Source organism: Mesoplodon bidens (assembly GCF_964165515.1).
Source record: "Mesoplodon bidens genome assembly, chromosome: 18".
In the NCBI taxonomy this organism is placed as follows: domain Eukaryota; kingdom Metazoa; phylum Chordata; class Mammalia; order Artiodactyla; family Ziphiidae; genus Mesoplodon; species Mesoplodon bidens.
The window spans coordinates 36,548,961-36,565,452 of record NC_138175.1 but is presented as its reverse complement, the minus strand read 5'-3'; the positions used below and the strand labels follow the sequence as shown (position 1 = coordinate 36,565,452).

Genomic DNA, 16,492 nt, shown 5'->3' with positions numbered 1-16,492 from the left:
ATTTGCAAGGTGGTGGAAGACTGTTTCTTCTGTTAAGATTCTTACATGCTGTGCAAATTTCTCTTTAAAAGAAATGCAAGGCCAATAAGCACATGAAAAGATGCTCTATGTCACTAAACATCAGGGACAAATCAAAACCGCAATGAGATACCACTTCACACTTATTAGGATGGCCTTAAAAAGGAATGAAATTCTGACACATGCCTTGAAGACATTATGCTAAGAGAAATTATCCAGTCACGAAAAGACAAACACTGTATAAATCTACTTATATGAGTTGCCAAGAGTAGTCATATTCACAGAGACAGAAAGTGGAATGGTGATTACCAGGGGCTGGGGGGAGGGTGGAATTGGGAGTTATTTTTCAATGGGTATGGAGTTTCAGTTTGGAATGATGAAAAAGATCTGGAGATGGGTGATGGTGATGGTTGCACAACAATGTAAATGTACTTAATGCCACTGAACTGTACACTTGAAAATGGTTAAAGTGGTAAATTTTATGTTATATATCTTTTAACATAATAAAAAATGTTTTAAAGAAATATAAAACAATTGCCACAAACCAAATTTAGGTTCCTTTGGGTGTGAGTTTTGCCAGACACTCCTGGAGCTGAGGGTAAAGATCAGCCTGGCTGCCTCCGTGTTTCTTGCTGAAACTGTAGAAACAGCCTGGGTCTGGCCCTTTAATGCCAGTCCCACCAGAGGGAAAGCCTTTCAGCAGAAGCCATGAACATGCACATCGGGAAGTCAGGCAGGCAGACCCTCTCCATGGAAATCAGCATGTATTTGAAGGTTTTAGTGCCCGATTTAGCCTCACTCGGAGGTGACCTTCTACAAAGGGCCAAAAGAAAAGTGATTTCTTTGATCGTCCATCTGAACCCAAACTGACCTCCTGCGCTTTTTAATTCATTTTAAATCATGCTGTTCTGGCCAAAGTGACTCCAACTCTTAGCAAAGAATATTTCATATTTTGACCAACAATTCTTGGCTGATTTCAGATCTGTTCACTTGAATAGCAAGAATAAAATCTATGAGTTCTTTCTGGGTCCTTCTGATCTCAAGCAGCAGGGAGGGAAGGTGAGGGAAATATTCATATGTGGCATGAAGCTTTGGCAGGAGATGAGAATTCGAAAGTCCTTCTTGCTTGGATGTGAACTAGTGCCCATTTGGGCCACTTCTAAGGTAGAGGAAAATGGGTGTGACTCCAGGGCAGGGACCCAGGTTTGCTTTTCCTTGGGTCAGGCTCAGCATCTTCCCAGGCAGGAGGATGTCACTGTCTTCTGCATCCTTTATGATGTTTTTAGCCACAAGTAACAGTAAGTCAACTCCAGCTGGTCTAAACCATAAAGAAAATGCAACCTCTCACATGACAAGAGGTGGGGTGACTTCAGGGTCGGCAAAACATCAGCTCAATGTCATAAGTAAGAACTTATGTTCCGTCATCTCTCTACTTCCTCCATGGGCACAAGGTGGCTGCCGCAGCTTCAGACACCACACACACACACCAGGCCACGGGAGAGAACGCTTTCCAGAAGCCACCCTCCAACCCTCAGCTGACTTCCCTCTTACGTCTCATTGACCTGAATTGCATTACACACCAATGCCTAAACTTTTTCTGTAAAGGGCCGGGAGAGTAAATATTTCTGGCTTTGAGGACATGCGTTTGGTTGCAACTACTCAGCTCTGCCAAAAAGTAGCCAGAGGTAATACATTAACAAACAAGGATGGCTGCGTTCCAATAAAACTTTATTTATAAAAACAGGAAGGCTGGATTTAGCATATGGGCTGTAGTTTGCCCATCCCCACTCTAGATCAGCCGTTCTGAAGCATGTCACAGGCAATTTATTATTCATTTATAATAACAATGCTTATTGGTGGCTTATTCTATTCTTTGCTAGCACCTAATAAAGGATACTTGAGAAGTTCTAAGTCATAACATTGAACGTATGATCACCTAATAGACAGGCAGATTAAGAGAAGACAGCAAAACCGGGGCATCAAATAAAGTGAGAATAAAAATTTCAAAGTCCTTCTAATGTCCTAATGAGCATCAAAGTAGACACTAAAGGAAGAGTCAGAACTCAGTTAAACCTTGTTCAAGTTACTTTACAAATTTAACATTTACAAAAATGTTTAATTACATTTAGGGTTCACTATAATCCCCTTGGAAGTCCAAATTCCAGTCTGTAGAAACTATTCTCATATCTCCTTTTTATTCCTCCTGTATTGAAAGTCAAGACTGAAAAGAACTCAGTCCAAACCCCCAAATTTTACAGATGAGTTAATGGAGGCTCAGAGAGGGCAAGCTACTTTCCCCAGATCACACAGCCACTCAGTGCCAAAATTAACACCCAAACCCAGGCTGTGGTAGGTTGTAATGTTGCTCAAAATATCTGCTGTCCCTCCCAAGAGGTGGATTATACAAATCCCTGCAGGGACAAGCTTGACCATGTGCCTTGACATGCCCGCCCCCTGCCACAGGTGGAGTACATGCCTCACCTCCCTGCTGAACTCAGGAATGGCCATGGGACTTGCTGCCCATGAAATGTGGTGAAGTGACACGTGGCACTTCTGATTGCTCTGCCAGCCTGGGCTGCAGAATGAAGAAGATAAACAGCACAGGCACAGATGACCCATGGTAGACATGTCATGTGAATGGGAAATAAACCACTGAGCTGTGAGGCTGTTTGTTACCCCAGCATAACTGAGCCTAATCCTGACACAGGCTTTACAACTCTGAACACTGGGCTCTTTCTCACCTGGAGAGTCTCAGGTTTCCAGCAGTGCTCCATGGGACTGAGGAGCACACATTTCAGCACCAGCCTGCCTGGAGTCAGATTTCACTCTCTGTGTGACGTTGGTCCAGGGACTCTCAGTGCCTCAGTGTCATCGTCCGTAATATGAAGGTAACACTGGTACCTTCCCCACAGCAATATGGTGAGGATTCAATGAACTTAGTCTGTGTTTTGAGGACTACAGGCACACCTCACTTGATTGCTCTTTGCTTTATTGCACTTGACAGATACTGCGTTTTTTACAAATCAAAGGTCTGTGGCAGCCCTGCAGTGAGCAATCTCTCAGTGCCATTTGTCCAACGGCATTTGCTCACTTCTTGTCTCTTTGTCACACTTTGATAATTCTCGCAATATTTCATATTTTTCATTATTACTTTATTTGTTATGGTGATCTGTGATCAGTGACCTTTAATGTTACTATGATTCACTGAAGGCTTGTATGATGGTTAGCATTTTTTAGTAATAAAATATTTTTTCATTAAGACATATACTTTTTTTTAGACATAATGCTTTTGCACATTTGGTGGACTACAGTATAGTGCAAATATAAATTTAATGTGCACTGGGAAACCAAAAAAATGTGTGACTCACTTTATTGCAATATTTGCTTTATTGCCATGGTCTGGAACCAAACCTGCAGAATCTCCGAGGTCTGCCTGTACTGGCTAAGCATTGCTTATTATTATTCAACATACTTTCTCCCTGGCCAACATTTCAGTGACAATAGGGGTGGGAGGGGAGGGCTCCCTGAGACCAATCCGTGTCATTGCACATGCAAGCAATAGTCATCCCTCTGGAAGTCACTCTTTGCTGGGTGCCATACTGACAACCATCACTGTCCCTGCTACAGGATGAGGGGAATGGGCATGAGGAGCTCTTGTGGAGGGGTTAGGAGCAGGATGCTAGAGTCAGACTGGTTAGGGTTCAAATCCTGCCTCTGTCTTTTCCTTTTGTACATCTATAGCTAAGTTACTAACCTCAGTGAGCCTCAGTTTCTACCTCTGGAAGATGGGAATAATAAAAGCGTCCATCTCATGCTGTGAGGTGAAGAGTCAATGAAATTACTCACGTAAAAATGCTTATCACGGTGCCTGGCACATCACAGGGGTGAGTCAGGATTGGTATTCTCTTCTGGACAGTACAAGCCAAGGGGAGCATGGGCAGAAACAAGTAACAGGAGGTGATTCATATTTTAGTGCATCTGAATGAGCCACAGGGATCTTTGTAGCCTTGGCACCCCCCTGCCCTCCTGGAAACACCTTCCTGAAATCATAGACTGATTGTCTGGCTGGTGCTGAGTTGGTAGAAAACAAAGCATCCTCCTCCTTCACACAGCTGGCATGGATTTCCACGAGCAGCACAGACTGCCTGGTCTGCTTGCCACATGGAAGAGTCACTGGACATCCATCCATCAATATGAAGGCCACACTCAGCCTGGAGCAGCTGCTCCAGAGCTCAGTGGATGTGGATTTGAAGACCTCAGATCAGCCTCACATACTGTGATAAGGCAAGAATCAGGTCAGGACAGTGAACCCTTCTAAGATGCACTGTGTCCCTTCACAGGGAGATCTGAACTTGGCACGGAGCTGCCGTGAACGGAGCCCCCTCACTCGTGGCCTTTTCAACCACATCTTTCTTGCTCTGTGCCCTCTGCTGATGGCAGAATTGCTGCCCAACTACCTTAACCAGGGCCTTAACGGTCACCAGACGGGGAGCTCTACTTGTAGCCAGCTGTGCCTGCTTCACTTCTGGTCCTGCAGACACCTGCCCAGGCCTGGCCAGAGGAGAGCTGGAGACTGATTTGTTGGAAGCACATGCCACAAACCCAGCCTTTGAGATGCTAGTGGATGGCTTGTCTGCCCTAAATCTCAGCCTCTCCAGATTGAACCCTTAACATGTAAATATACCCTGGGAGTAGGGAGATGGCAGGTACCTGCCAGGATGAGTTCATCATGGTGTCATGCACTCATGTCACTCATTCTTGAGTACTATGTGCCAGGCTTGCCTTCCTCCATGTTTGGAAGGATAGGGTGAAGGATGGGACCAAGACTAAGAAGGGGTGAGATGGGGGCTTCACTGGCCATGGCTGCCCCATGCCAATCACTCCTGGGCTGCTGGGACTATGTCTTTACTGCCTCCGTCATAGCAAACTTTGAGGCTGGAAAGAAAGGCTTTATTCAGGAAATGCTGTGGAGGTTTGCTAACTGAGTCAATGGAGAAAGCAAAGAGGGTCTGTGAGAGTAAATAGTACAGAAACTGGAATATCTTCAGCAAAATAATTGCAAGGCAACATTTCAGAGTAGTTTAATTTCCTACTGCATTTTAATGACCAATATAGAAGATATAAAAATGTAATTTACAGAAAAACTCCAACATTTTGTTTCCCTGGTTATTCTAATAGAGCAAATGGGACATACAATATGATTTTTTTTTAAATTTTCACCAAACACTGTAATCAATCTTTCATGCTACAGATCTGTGTAGTTACTGCTTGTCACACACTCCAAATAGATGTGAATAGGAGTTAAGCAGGAAGAAAACTCTGCTCTTTTCCCTTCTGATAACAAGGCAGGAAATCTTTACAAAGTCCATCCTTAGGCATTTTTCCATTCTGTTTGACCAGTTTTTAACTGAAAGTTACAATGGTTCCATTCCCAGGCACTGAGGTGGTAATGATAAGGACACATGAGGGATGGTTGGGGTTTTAGAAGGTGAGGGGCAGTTTTTTAACCCACAAGCTTCTTCTGCCTCTGTTCATCACCTAGGACCAGACCCACGCCCTCCAAGTGAGGTCAGGAGGCATGTGCTGGGCGAGGCAAGGAAACAACCTCCACCCCAGCTGCCTGTGCTCCAGGTGTGGGAGAGATGGTGGACCAGACCTGCCCCCTGAGATAACGGCCCCTTCCCCTGCAGGCACATCTGACTCATCTCACACAGCCTTCTCTTCCTCTAAAATCAGCTGATGGGGCCCCTATGGGGACCTTTATAGTCAGACTTTGTTTTCTGCTGCTAGTAACATCACAAACGCAGAATCTGGCTTCTCAGCAAGGACTTCAGGCTTATCAAAAAAACCACCTGAAAGTCAGAGAAGAAGAGCTGAAATTGTCAGAAAATATCCACCCACCACAGAGCCCAAACCACTGAAGCCTCTGGAGAGGTGACGCCAACTTCCTGCACCTTCCCGTTTTCCAGGACCAGGACGCGGTCACAGTTGAGGACCGTGTTGAGGTGGTGGGCAATGGTCAACACAGTGCAGTCTTTGAAGGCATCTTTTATGGTACTGTGAACAAGGGTGCCAGTCTTAGAGTCCATGGAGGCAGTGGCTTCATCAAGGAGAATGATATGTTGAGGAAGGAGCATTGTGAAAGTCACACCAAGCCAAAGCTATACCTAGAGGGAAACTTATAGTCTTAGCTCAATTTATTAAAAAAGAAGGGCTGAAAAGTAATGAGCTAAGTATCCATCTCAAAAAGTTAGAAAAAGAACAAGAGAATAAAAGTCATATCACACCACCTTCATCTTCCTCAGAGGGACTTGCTGGAGAAACAAGGTTGTATATTCTTTGCTCCCCTTTTTGTGAATGGTTTATTCTAATCCTACAAACCAATAAGAAGAAATGCCCCATGGTCTTTATCTACTGTACTACATGAGTTAGCATGAGATATAATAACAGTACTTGTTATGTTTCCTACTGCTGCTATAACAAATTAGCACAAATTAGAGGCTCAAAACAATACAAATTTATTATCTTACAGTTCTGGAGGTCAGAAGTCCTAAAGCCAAGGTATTGTCAGGACTGCATTTCTTTTGCAGGCTCAAGAGAAGAAATGGTTTTCTTGCCTTTTCCAGCTTCTGGAGACTGCCTGCATTCCTTGGCTCGTGGCCTCTTTCTGGCTTCACTCTAACCTTTACTTCCATCATTGCATTTCTTCTTTCTTTCTGACTCTCTTTCCTCCCCTTATAAAGACTAGTGTAGTTACACTGGGCCCACAAAGGTAATCCAGGATAATCTCCCCATCTCAAGATCCTTGACTTAATCACATCTGCAAAGCCCCTTTTTCCCAGGTAAGGTAACATGTTCACAGATTCCAGGTATCAGGACATGGTCATCATTGGGGGGGGCCATTATTCTGCCTGCCACAGTGCTGGTTTGCCAGTCAGAGGGCTTGAGTTCAGCTCTAACTCTGCTTGACTTTGCCTAAATTACTTGACTTCCCCAAGGCTCCATTTCTTTGTCTGTAAAAGGGGGTTACACCTTATCCTAAACGTGAAATGCAAGGACAACACATCAACCACTCAGTACTGTGCAGTGCCACAGTCAGGACTGAATGCCTGCTTGCTCCCTTCCCTGTCGTTAGCACATGTAGAGAGCACACATGATGGGTTACACTTTGATCAGCGTTCAGAGACTGGGATTTCTAAAGCAACAGCAATCCCTTCTCCAAAATCAGTAAGCAAAGATGGCTAAGTCACTAAGAAAAATGAGTATAAATTTTACAGTCCTTATATCCTGGCATTCTGAAGGCCTTCTTTAGTATCTTGGGTGCTGTATATCGGGCCTCACAATTACTCAGGGACAAAGGGAAAAAGTTGAGAGGCAGATTTCTCAAACCCAAACCACTTAGGAGGACAGAGAGAATACCTAAGCAAGACCTCCCAGGGAAAGGTCCAGGGGAGGCAAGTGCTATTGCTGTAAATAGCTGTTATTTTTCAATTTTTTCCCCTCACAACTTTGTCTTAAGAAAAAGTGATCGGTGTTTAAATGGCCCAATTGCTCTCTCTTTATTGAAAGACAAACACCTGGCTCTACCTCTTGGATTGAGTGGCGCTGCAGGAAATATCCAAAATTGGACCAATCCATTTTCCTCATTGTTTCCTTACGTTTGAATTACGGAGAAGCGCTCAGGCCATACAAAGCAGCTGACGTTCCCCTACTGAGAAGTTTTCTCCATTTTCTGTGACTTCTGCCTGTAACTTTTCTTGGAGTTTCATTATCTATAGAACACAGAGAATGCCATATTGTGCTGATGATCTACAAAATTGTCCTGTATCCTCCATATTGATTGCCCCCTTCTCTTGCATTTATCGGCTGGCTTTATTTTACTGCGGAAAAGAAAGTGCAAAACAACAATCATTTCTATACTGCGAACAGGCACCAGGGAAAGACCAAGGAGTAGGCAGTCATTAATAATTTAAAATCACAGTGTGATTCATAGAACCCCGTAGACACCTTGGCAAAAGAGTACAAATGATGCACATATGGCTCCAGAGAAACACAAACAAGTGTAAATGGCTTTCAGGATCCTTATTTTTATGCATAAAATGGAGATGGGATGGAGATTTCTGGTCATCAAGGAAAGGTAAAGACAGGGTCTGATTTATCTAGCATGACAAGTCAAAGTGGCTTTGGGTGATGCTCACCTTGGTACCAAGTCCTGGGAAAAAAAATTCCCTCTGGGCTGCAGAGGTGGCCACGCTCACCTGCTGACCCCAGCTGCAGCTCTTATAGGACAGGGTTCCATCTCACAAATGGTTCATTCCATGCCATGCCCTCTCACCTTACCAGAGTTTATCTGCTTCAATAAGCAAATGAGGCTATTGGCAGAGCAGTAGGGCACTTCCTCTGGTCTAGAGTCAGATGGGCTTGGGGTCAAGTCTCCATTCTGCTACTAACACCTGACTACTCTGAGTCTTAATTTCTGCATCTCTAAAAGTAGGGGTAGGAGTACCAACCTCAGAGGGTTGTAGTCAGGACCAACTGAGATAATGCATGTAGAGCTCTTGACTGAATCATTGCAGTGGCCTAATAAGTACTATCTATTGTTGCTTTTAACAAGGAGTAATAAGGATTGACATAGGTGGTGCCAACAAACAACTGGCCAAATCTAAACCTGAGCCAGGTGTCTGGGGCACTGGTGCTGGGAAGCGGACACATCAAGAACAGCCCCAGAGACCTACTGTTTCTCTCATGAATGTTCTCTCCAGAACCTACCAGAGCATCTCATCGCTGTGACTCTCAAAGGGATCCAAGTTGTACCTGCAATGAAGGAAAGGAGAGGAAGCTGAATTTCTGAGGACGAGAGGATGGGAGAGCATGTTTTCCACAGCATGAGGGGGAGAGCAGGAGGTGGAGTGTGATGATGCCACAGCAACAAGAGCAGTGCTTAGTCCAGGGCAGTGGTTCATGAAATACCAACCTCAGGCTGAAAGACCATGGACCCATGACTATGGGATGCAGCAGAAACCACCAAGGCGGGCAGACCACCAACCCTGCCAAGAGATAGCTCCAAGCGAGGCACTGGGGAGACACATTTGGTCCTCTCCATGGCCGTGTGCAGCAGAGCAGATCTGACCTTATGCAAATTCTTGGCAGAGAGAGAGGCAGCGAGCAATTCCACCTCCCGGTGTGTTCACTCTGCCTTCAGAGGCAAGAGCTTTATCTGCAGCTCCCGGGCCTTGCAGAGGATGAGCACCTTACGTGCAGGGTGTGAGTCTAGCATTTCAAGACACGGAAGGTCCTTTTCATTCAACTCTCAATACAGTCCCCTACTTCATTTGGTGCTCAATGGGGGAAATGTCCCTCTTGTTAGAGGGGCAGCCACTACACTGGGGTAAGTGAGTAACTGTGGTTTTCTCCTTGTGCCATGACAACAGATCTTGAGCCCTGTAGAAGTTGCAGCCATACTGTTCTTGGACTTGAGCAGTTTCTGTTCACGTCTTAGTGGGAATGAATTGACGTACTTCCGAAAAGATAGCTACATACGTAGAATATCCATTTATTTGATTGTGCAAACTGGGATAATTTAGGGAGTGGCCACTGCTAAACCTGATGGGATGTTGAAACAGGCATAAATCAGGGCTGTCCAGGGCCAACTGGGATGTCTGCTCACCCTGCACATAAGCATCTTGTGTATTTGTGATATAGTTTATAAAACACAAGTAATGTTCAGGCCCCTAGTCCTCAGCTCCTCCCAAGGCTTGTGAGCATCTCAGGATAGGACAGCCCCAGGCCAGCCACGGCGTGGGCGCTTCACAAAGCTCTTGTTGGGCTGATTTCACTATCCAAAAATAGGGATGCACAACGATCAAAAACAACTACCTGGGCTTCCCTGGTGGCGCAGTGGTTGAGAGTCCGCCTGCTGATGCAGGGGACACGGGTTCGTGCCCCGGTCCGGGAGGATCCCACATGCCGTGGAGCGGCTGGGCCCGTGAGCCATGGCTGCTGAGCCTGCGCATCCGGAGCCTGTGCTCCGCAACGGGAGAGGCCACAACAGTGAGAGTCCCGCGTGCCGCAAAACAAACAAACAAACAAAAAAAAACACAGCTACCTTACTGTACCTACAAACAGGACAGGATCCTGGGGGATCACAGTCAGCTTGGTTCTGAGGTCTTCCAAACCAACAGTATAGATATCCATGCCATCTATGAGGATTGTGCCACTGGCAGGCTCCACCAGATGAAACAAGGCCATTCCTAAGGACGACTCGCCTGGGAATGAGAAATGCAACAGCAGCAAATCAAACATCAGTTTGTATTCCATCATACCTGAGTATCTATCTAATCAAGGGAATTTTTAATGCAATGAAAATAGCCTTGTGCAGACAGAAATCCCACTCTGCAGGGGCACTCAGCTACCCTAATACAGTTAACCTGTCCATCCCTGCAGGGGCTATTAACACATGACTCATCCTCTGGGCCTCATCTCACCAGAATGACTCTCATTTAATTAATTCAAAAACTGATGTGTGTTTACTTCTAACTCCACACATCCATCCAACCTGAAATCCTAATTTACAGTAAAGAGATGTCAGGGAAAACACAACCAATCCACCACACATGCACATCACCCTCTGGTGTGATTTAACTAGCATGCCCAGTGGAAATGCAAAGAAAACAACCTGAAGGAAGCACAATCAGAGCTTGTCCTCACCAGAACCTGTTCTTCCAGCAATCCCAACTGTCTGCCTGCTCTGGATGTTCAAGTTCAGCCCTTGAGAACAAGGGGAGTGTTGTCTCTGTATCTCATCTGATAGTCTCTGAATGTTATCTCCCCGCGGCTGGGCCAGTCACAGGGACAGGTCCCTACTTTGAGGGGGTGAGTGCATTCAGGAACACAGGTCTGAAAAGCAGAATAACAAATGATGGGTTAATAGTCACTTGCTTTTCCATTCATTTCATTCATTCATTCATTCACACAATTCTAGGTACTGGTATTCATGCTGGTGAACTAGACCAATAAGGACACTGCACTCCAGAAACTCACATTGCAGTGGGGAAGTCAGATAATAAACAAGAGAAGAGATGAGAAATGAAGACAATAAAACAGAGTACTGTAATAGAACACACAATGTGTGGGGTGGAAGGGTAGGAGGAGTAAAAGTTACTTGAGTGTTGAGGAAGGCATCTGTGAGGATGTGACATTCAAGCCGAGACCTGGAATGCTGAGAAGATGTCAGCTACAGGAAGATTCATTCCAGGCAGAGTAGACAGCTAGTGCAAAAGCCCTGAGGCCAGAATGAGTGTGGGGACTTTGAGGAACAGAAAGAAAAGTCGTGTGGCTAGAGCTTAGTGAATAGAATGGATGACTGTAAGTGGCAGCTCATACTGGGCCTTGTGAGCCTGGGCAAGTGTCAGCAGTGTGACCTTGAAGCTGTGTGACAAATCCAGACCAAGCCTTGAGATTTTCAGAATTCGATCAGATACAATTTCATTATCTGCAAGAGTCGCTGTGGTGTTAGAAGCAGAAAGATGACGGTAGTACCGGGTGTCAAGTTCAGAGTTACATGGAAAAGGAGCTAAAGTTTTATAAGAGCCCAAGAAATGCAGCTCTCCTCTAATTAAGGAGGAGAGCAACTTGACTGCATTATAAGAGTAACCCTTCCTCTGAATTATAAAGTCACTGTTAACCACGAGAAATAGAGCTCCCGTGTTCCCCATTACGGTGGCTGACCCGCCCACATCACTGGTCGAAAGGCAACCCCAATTAGCTGAGAAAATAATTGTATTCCTAGACAGTGAGTATTTTTAATCCCTAGAAGATTTAGAATTAGTAATAATAATATTTAAGAGAAGCAAGATTGGAATATTTTTAGTTTATGTAATCTGCATATTTGGTGCTTTAAGCATTCATAATGTTAATAACATTCAGGCTTGTGATTCTAATTTAAAATGTAAAATTGAATAACTTATTTTAACATGGTTTTAAGTTTAAAAACTTACTGTTTATATACAGCATTGGGATTGTCATGAGAATTTAAAGCTCACCATATTTATAAGTTTAATTTATTAGATTTATATAACCTCAGGAAGGTTTGTTAAATCAGATTATCGAGGTACTTAAAAAGGAAATGGAATGCGTTAAATTTTAAAATGCAGTTTAAAATGTTTTAAAGTATTTAATTAAGTTTGTAAAAGGGGCCAAATGCTGTTCAAAGGCCCTTAAAAGTGATTGCTTGAATTGGCAAGACTGCTTTTCAAAGAATAGCAGGATTTGTAAGGGGAACAGTCTGTCATACAGAGTGAAGTAACTCAGAAAGAGAAAGACAAATACCGTATGCTAACACATATATATGGAATTTAAGAAAAAAAAAATGTCATGAAGAACCTAGGGGTAAGACGGGAATAAAGACACAGACCTACTTGAGAATGGACTTGAGGATATGGGGAGGGGGAAGGGTAAGCTGTGACAAAGCGAAAGAGAGGCATGGACGATAGATAGTGGGAAGCAGCCGCATAGCACAGGGAGATCGGCTCGGTGCTTTGTGACCGCCTGGAGGGGTGGGATGGGGAGGGTGGGAGGGAGGGAGACGCAGGAGGGAAGGGATGTGGGAACAGATGTATATGTATGACTGATTCACTTTGTTATAAAGCAGAAACTAATAATAAAAAAAAAGCTTTTAAAGAAGAGGAAGACTAGTTTTTTCAATTTACAATTTTAGTCAAGCAAGTATTAATTTTTAGAAACTAAAGTAAGCCACTGAATTCTCTCTTCTGTGTACAGAAACCACCCTTGAGGAAATTTTTTTGAAAAGAACCTCCCCCTCATCATCAAGGACTTTAGACTATATTGTAAATATGGGTGTTAAGAAAAGGGGTTGTGGTCCGATTTCAGTTTTTAAAGAGATCCCTTTCACATGTAAAAAGATCAAATACCTAAATTCTGCCAGAGTTAACTGACTCCTCCTCTTGCACTGATTTCTTACCGAAATGTACTCCCTGAGCAGCTCCACAGAGGTGAATTTGGCCTGGATCTCCGTCCCTGTCCGCATGCACACTTGGAGCAGCCCACTCAGCTGTGGAGGGGGCGACAAGCAGCCACAGTCAGAGCCCTCTCTGCCTTCAGGGCTGGCTTGTGAATCACCCCTCCCGTCTTAAACAGGACCACACCAAAAGCAGGCCTGCATTCCCAGCCAAGTGCCCAGATGTAAAGACACTCCTGTTGGGGTGTTTTGCCTTTAAACACTTCCTTTGTATTTAGAAACAAATGGTAATTATATTCTCCCTGGCACTCCAGATGGGCAGAGTCATCCCACCACAGCACTGTTCAGGCACAAGCTTCTTGGTTGGAGGGGTGGGGAACTGCTGTGAGCAGGAATTCTCCCAGGGCCTCCACACTGCTGGAAACCCAGCACCTGCGGCCACTTGGTAGAGTCCTGCACCTCTGTGCCCTCCCCGATTACCCCACATCCTGGAAGCACCTGAAACCCAATCACCACAGGTATCAGAAGTGGAAGAAAACCATCAAGCCCATCTGCTTGCTTCGGACATGAGAAACTCTAGGCTTAGACGGTGGCCTGCTAAGGTCACCCACCTTAGGCCAGGATCCCCCAGAAGCCAACCCTGAGGTTTGAGGGCAAGCAGGTTGAATGGAGGTCCCCCCCAAAGATATTCCACATCCAAATCCCTGGGACCCTTGAATGTTACCTTATTAGGAAAAGGGTCTTTGCAGGTGTAATTAAGGACATTGAGATCAAGCTGGGTTACCTGGGTGGACCCTAAATCCAACAAGTGTCCATATAAGAGACAGAGGAGGAGGAGACATGAAGGCAGGACAGAGATTGGAGGGATGCAGCTACAAGCCCAGGAAGCCAACATCCACCAGATGCTGGGAGGGACAAGGAACAGATTCTCCCCTAGAGCCTTCCAAGGGAACATGGCCCTACAGACACCTTGATTCTAGACTTCCAACTTCCAGGACCACAAGAGAATACATTTCTCTGGTTTTAAGCCACTAGTTTATAATTTGTTACAACAGCCCTAGGAAACACCTCCAGGAGGTGGACCCAAAAAATCCCAGTAGGAGCTGGGAGAACTGAGGCACAGAAGGGGAGAGTCTGGATAGGCTTCACTGTGGGCAACTGAAGCTTGATACCCCTGGGGGTCCTGGGAGTCCTCACGGAACACACCTGACTTGTCCCGAGGATGCTGCTCCATCTCCACTAACTCCCTGCAGGCATTGCTGGGGCGCTGGGAGGACTTCCCATACTGCAGGTACAACCTGCCTCAGCCTTGAACTGAGCACCTTCCCGAAGCAGTGGGAGACCAGCTGGCTTGCCCTGGAAGGGGGGCCACCAACAGCACCTGCCTCGGTCGCAGGGTGGGCTAGTGGGCTGGAGAAAGGACCAGGTCTTCCTCACTAGGTGAGCAGTGACTGGGTGCCGGCACAGTCGGGGCTGGTTTCCCAGGGGTGAACGTGATAGACAAGACCCCTGCAGCCCCAGGGCTTGCATTCTAGTGGGCCGGCGGGATGAGACACAGGCAATTTCAAGGAACCCTAAGAATGTCAGTTATATGGTAAGATGTGAAAGAGGGGTTAGGGAGGGCTGGGCTGGGGGTTACCTTGGTTGGGGTGATTAAGAAGACGGTGTGTGCTGAAGCATTCATGATAAGAAGTCTGCCAGGCAAACTCTGGGTAGCAGCAAGTGGCCTTAACAGGAAGGAGGCAGAGTGGCCTGAGCAGCTGGATGAGGTGAGAACAGTGTGGGTCCAGACCCTCCGAGAGCTCATCTCAGTGGGCCTCCCTTGCTGCCTCCCAGCTTTACACATGCCACTGGCTTCCCATTTCTCTTAGGGCACTGGCTCTCAGCTGGGGTGATTAGGCACCCCATCCCCTGGACATTTGGCAATGTCTAGAGACATTTTAGGTTGTCACGACCTTGGAGGCGGGGTATTCTACTGGCATCCCCTGGTTAGAGATCAGGAAGACTGCTGACATCCTGCAACACACAGGACAGCCCCTGTCAAAAAGGATTATCTGGCCCAAATGTCCACAGTGCTACAGGCGAGAAAGCCTTTCTTAGAAGACAGGTGACACCCTTGCCCACGGCTGACGGAGCCCCGCCGACCCCTCATATCATATTCTCCACCACCCTGCTCAGGCCACAGGAGCTTCTGAGTTCCCCAGAGGCACCAGTCTCCTGCCTGTCCCCAGCCTTCCCTGGCCCCTCAGACTGAAGCACTTCCCTGGCTCCTTCTTTATCAGATCCAGGTGTCAGCTTGCAAGTCACCTCCTGGCAGAGGCCTTCCCTGACTACATCGGGTCTAGCGCTGCTTCCCCACTGACAGTCAATTACCCTGCTTCATTATCTTCATAACAGTTCAACAATTTCTGAAGTCTCCTTATTTATTTACTTGTGCACTTATTTATTCCATCCCACTTTATATCCCTTTATATCCCACTAGCGTGTAAGCTCCATGAGTGCAGAGACCTGTCCAGCTTGTTCACTGCTGAACCCACAGCAGCTGGCATGGTTCCGGCTCCTGGCAGGTGCCCAGTGGACAGATATCTGTTAAAGTACAGGAGACGGCTGTAGTTTTCATCATTTAGCATCTTAAACCTAAAATTAAGAAATCAGACAAAACAGGGGGTCAGGTTGTGCTTCCATAGACTTAGGGTTAGGGCTACTGGAGAAATAGGGCGAGAGGAATTTTTACTCAAGGGCCAATGCATTCTTATATAGGAATCTCTTACAAAGATGAGCATATCTTCATACTCTTAAAAATCTGCTGCCATGGGCATCTTTGATTTGCACGTATTTTGAGAAATCCTACATGGAGGTAGCATATGGTGCTGAGTGGGCTCTTTCTGTCTTTCCCAGAACTGGCAACTGGAACCCACAGCTGAGAAAAAAAGGGGCTGAGAACCTCACAGTCTGCCTCCAAAGGACCGCTGTCTTGGGGGCAGCCACCCCCCAAAGGCCCTGTGGAAATGACCGTTGACCCCTTTGATCTCTACAGGGTGGAAGGTGAGGAGATCTCAATTATTTGTGATGGCAGAGGAAGGAAAAGAGGGTGCTGGATTGGTTCTCCTCCCCAGTTCAGGGAAAGAAGAGTCAAGGCAATTGTTTATAAAGGTGGAGGAAAAAAAAAGAAAGCTGACATCTTGTACCCCTGCTGCATGTCCCCTGAGCCAAAGAGGAGAAGGAGCACAGGGCAGAGCGACAGAGAGATGACACCGCCGAGTGATGAAGGCAAGACCCAGCCCCAGAGTTGCTCGGTCCCCAGATGTATGGAAGGTGGGTCCTGCCCGTTCCTGCAGTTCCTAGAGTTAGGGTGCAGAGGGGAGATGGCATGTGAGGCTGCAATCTTGATTCCACACTGATCGGCATGAGGCCAGAGGCCCCACATAAAAGGAAAGCAGTGTGAGGCGGCCAGGCGGAGCTCATGGGAGGACCCGCCAGAGCCTGCCCATCGGCAGT

General features: G+C 46.1%; 1 protein-coding gene across 1 annotated transcript in view; it reads right to left on the bottom strand.

Annotated features, from left to right (window-relative positions):
• Positions 1-5,784: 5,784 nt before the first annotated feature.
• ABCC11 (ATP binding cassette subfamily C member 11) overlaps positions 5,785-16,492 on the bottom strand; it is a gene marked incomplete at both ends in the record, with an annotated part of 131,707 nt that continues 120,999 nt past the window's right edge. Inside the window, 3 exon segments of the mRNA XM_081217453.1 lie at positions 5,785-5,864; positions 5,867-5,870; positions 5,973-6,137. Coding sequence (XP_081073579.1) covers positions 5,785-5,864; positions 5,867-5,870; positions 5,973-6,137 — 249 coding nt within the window.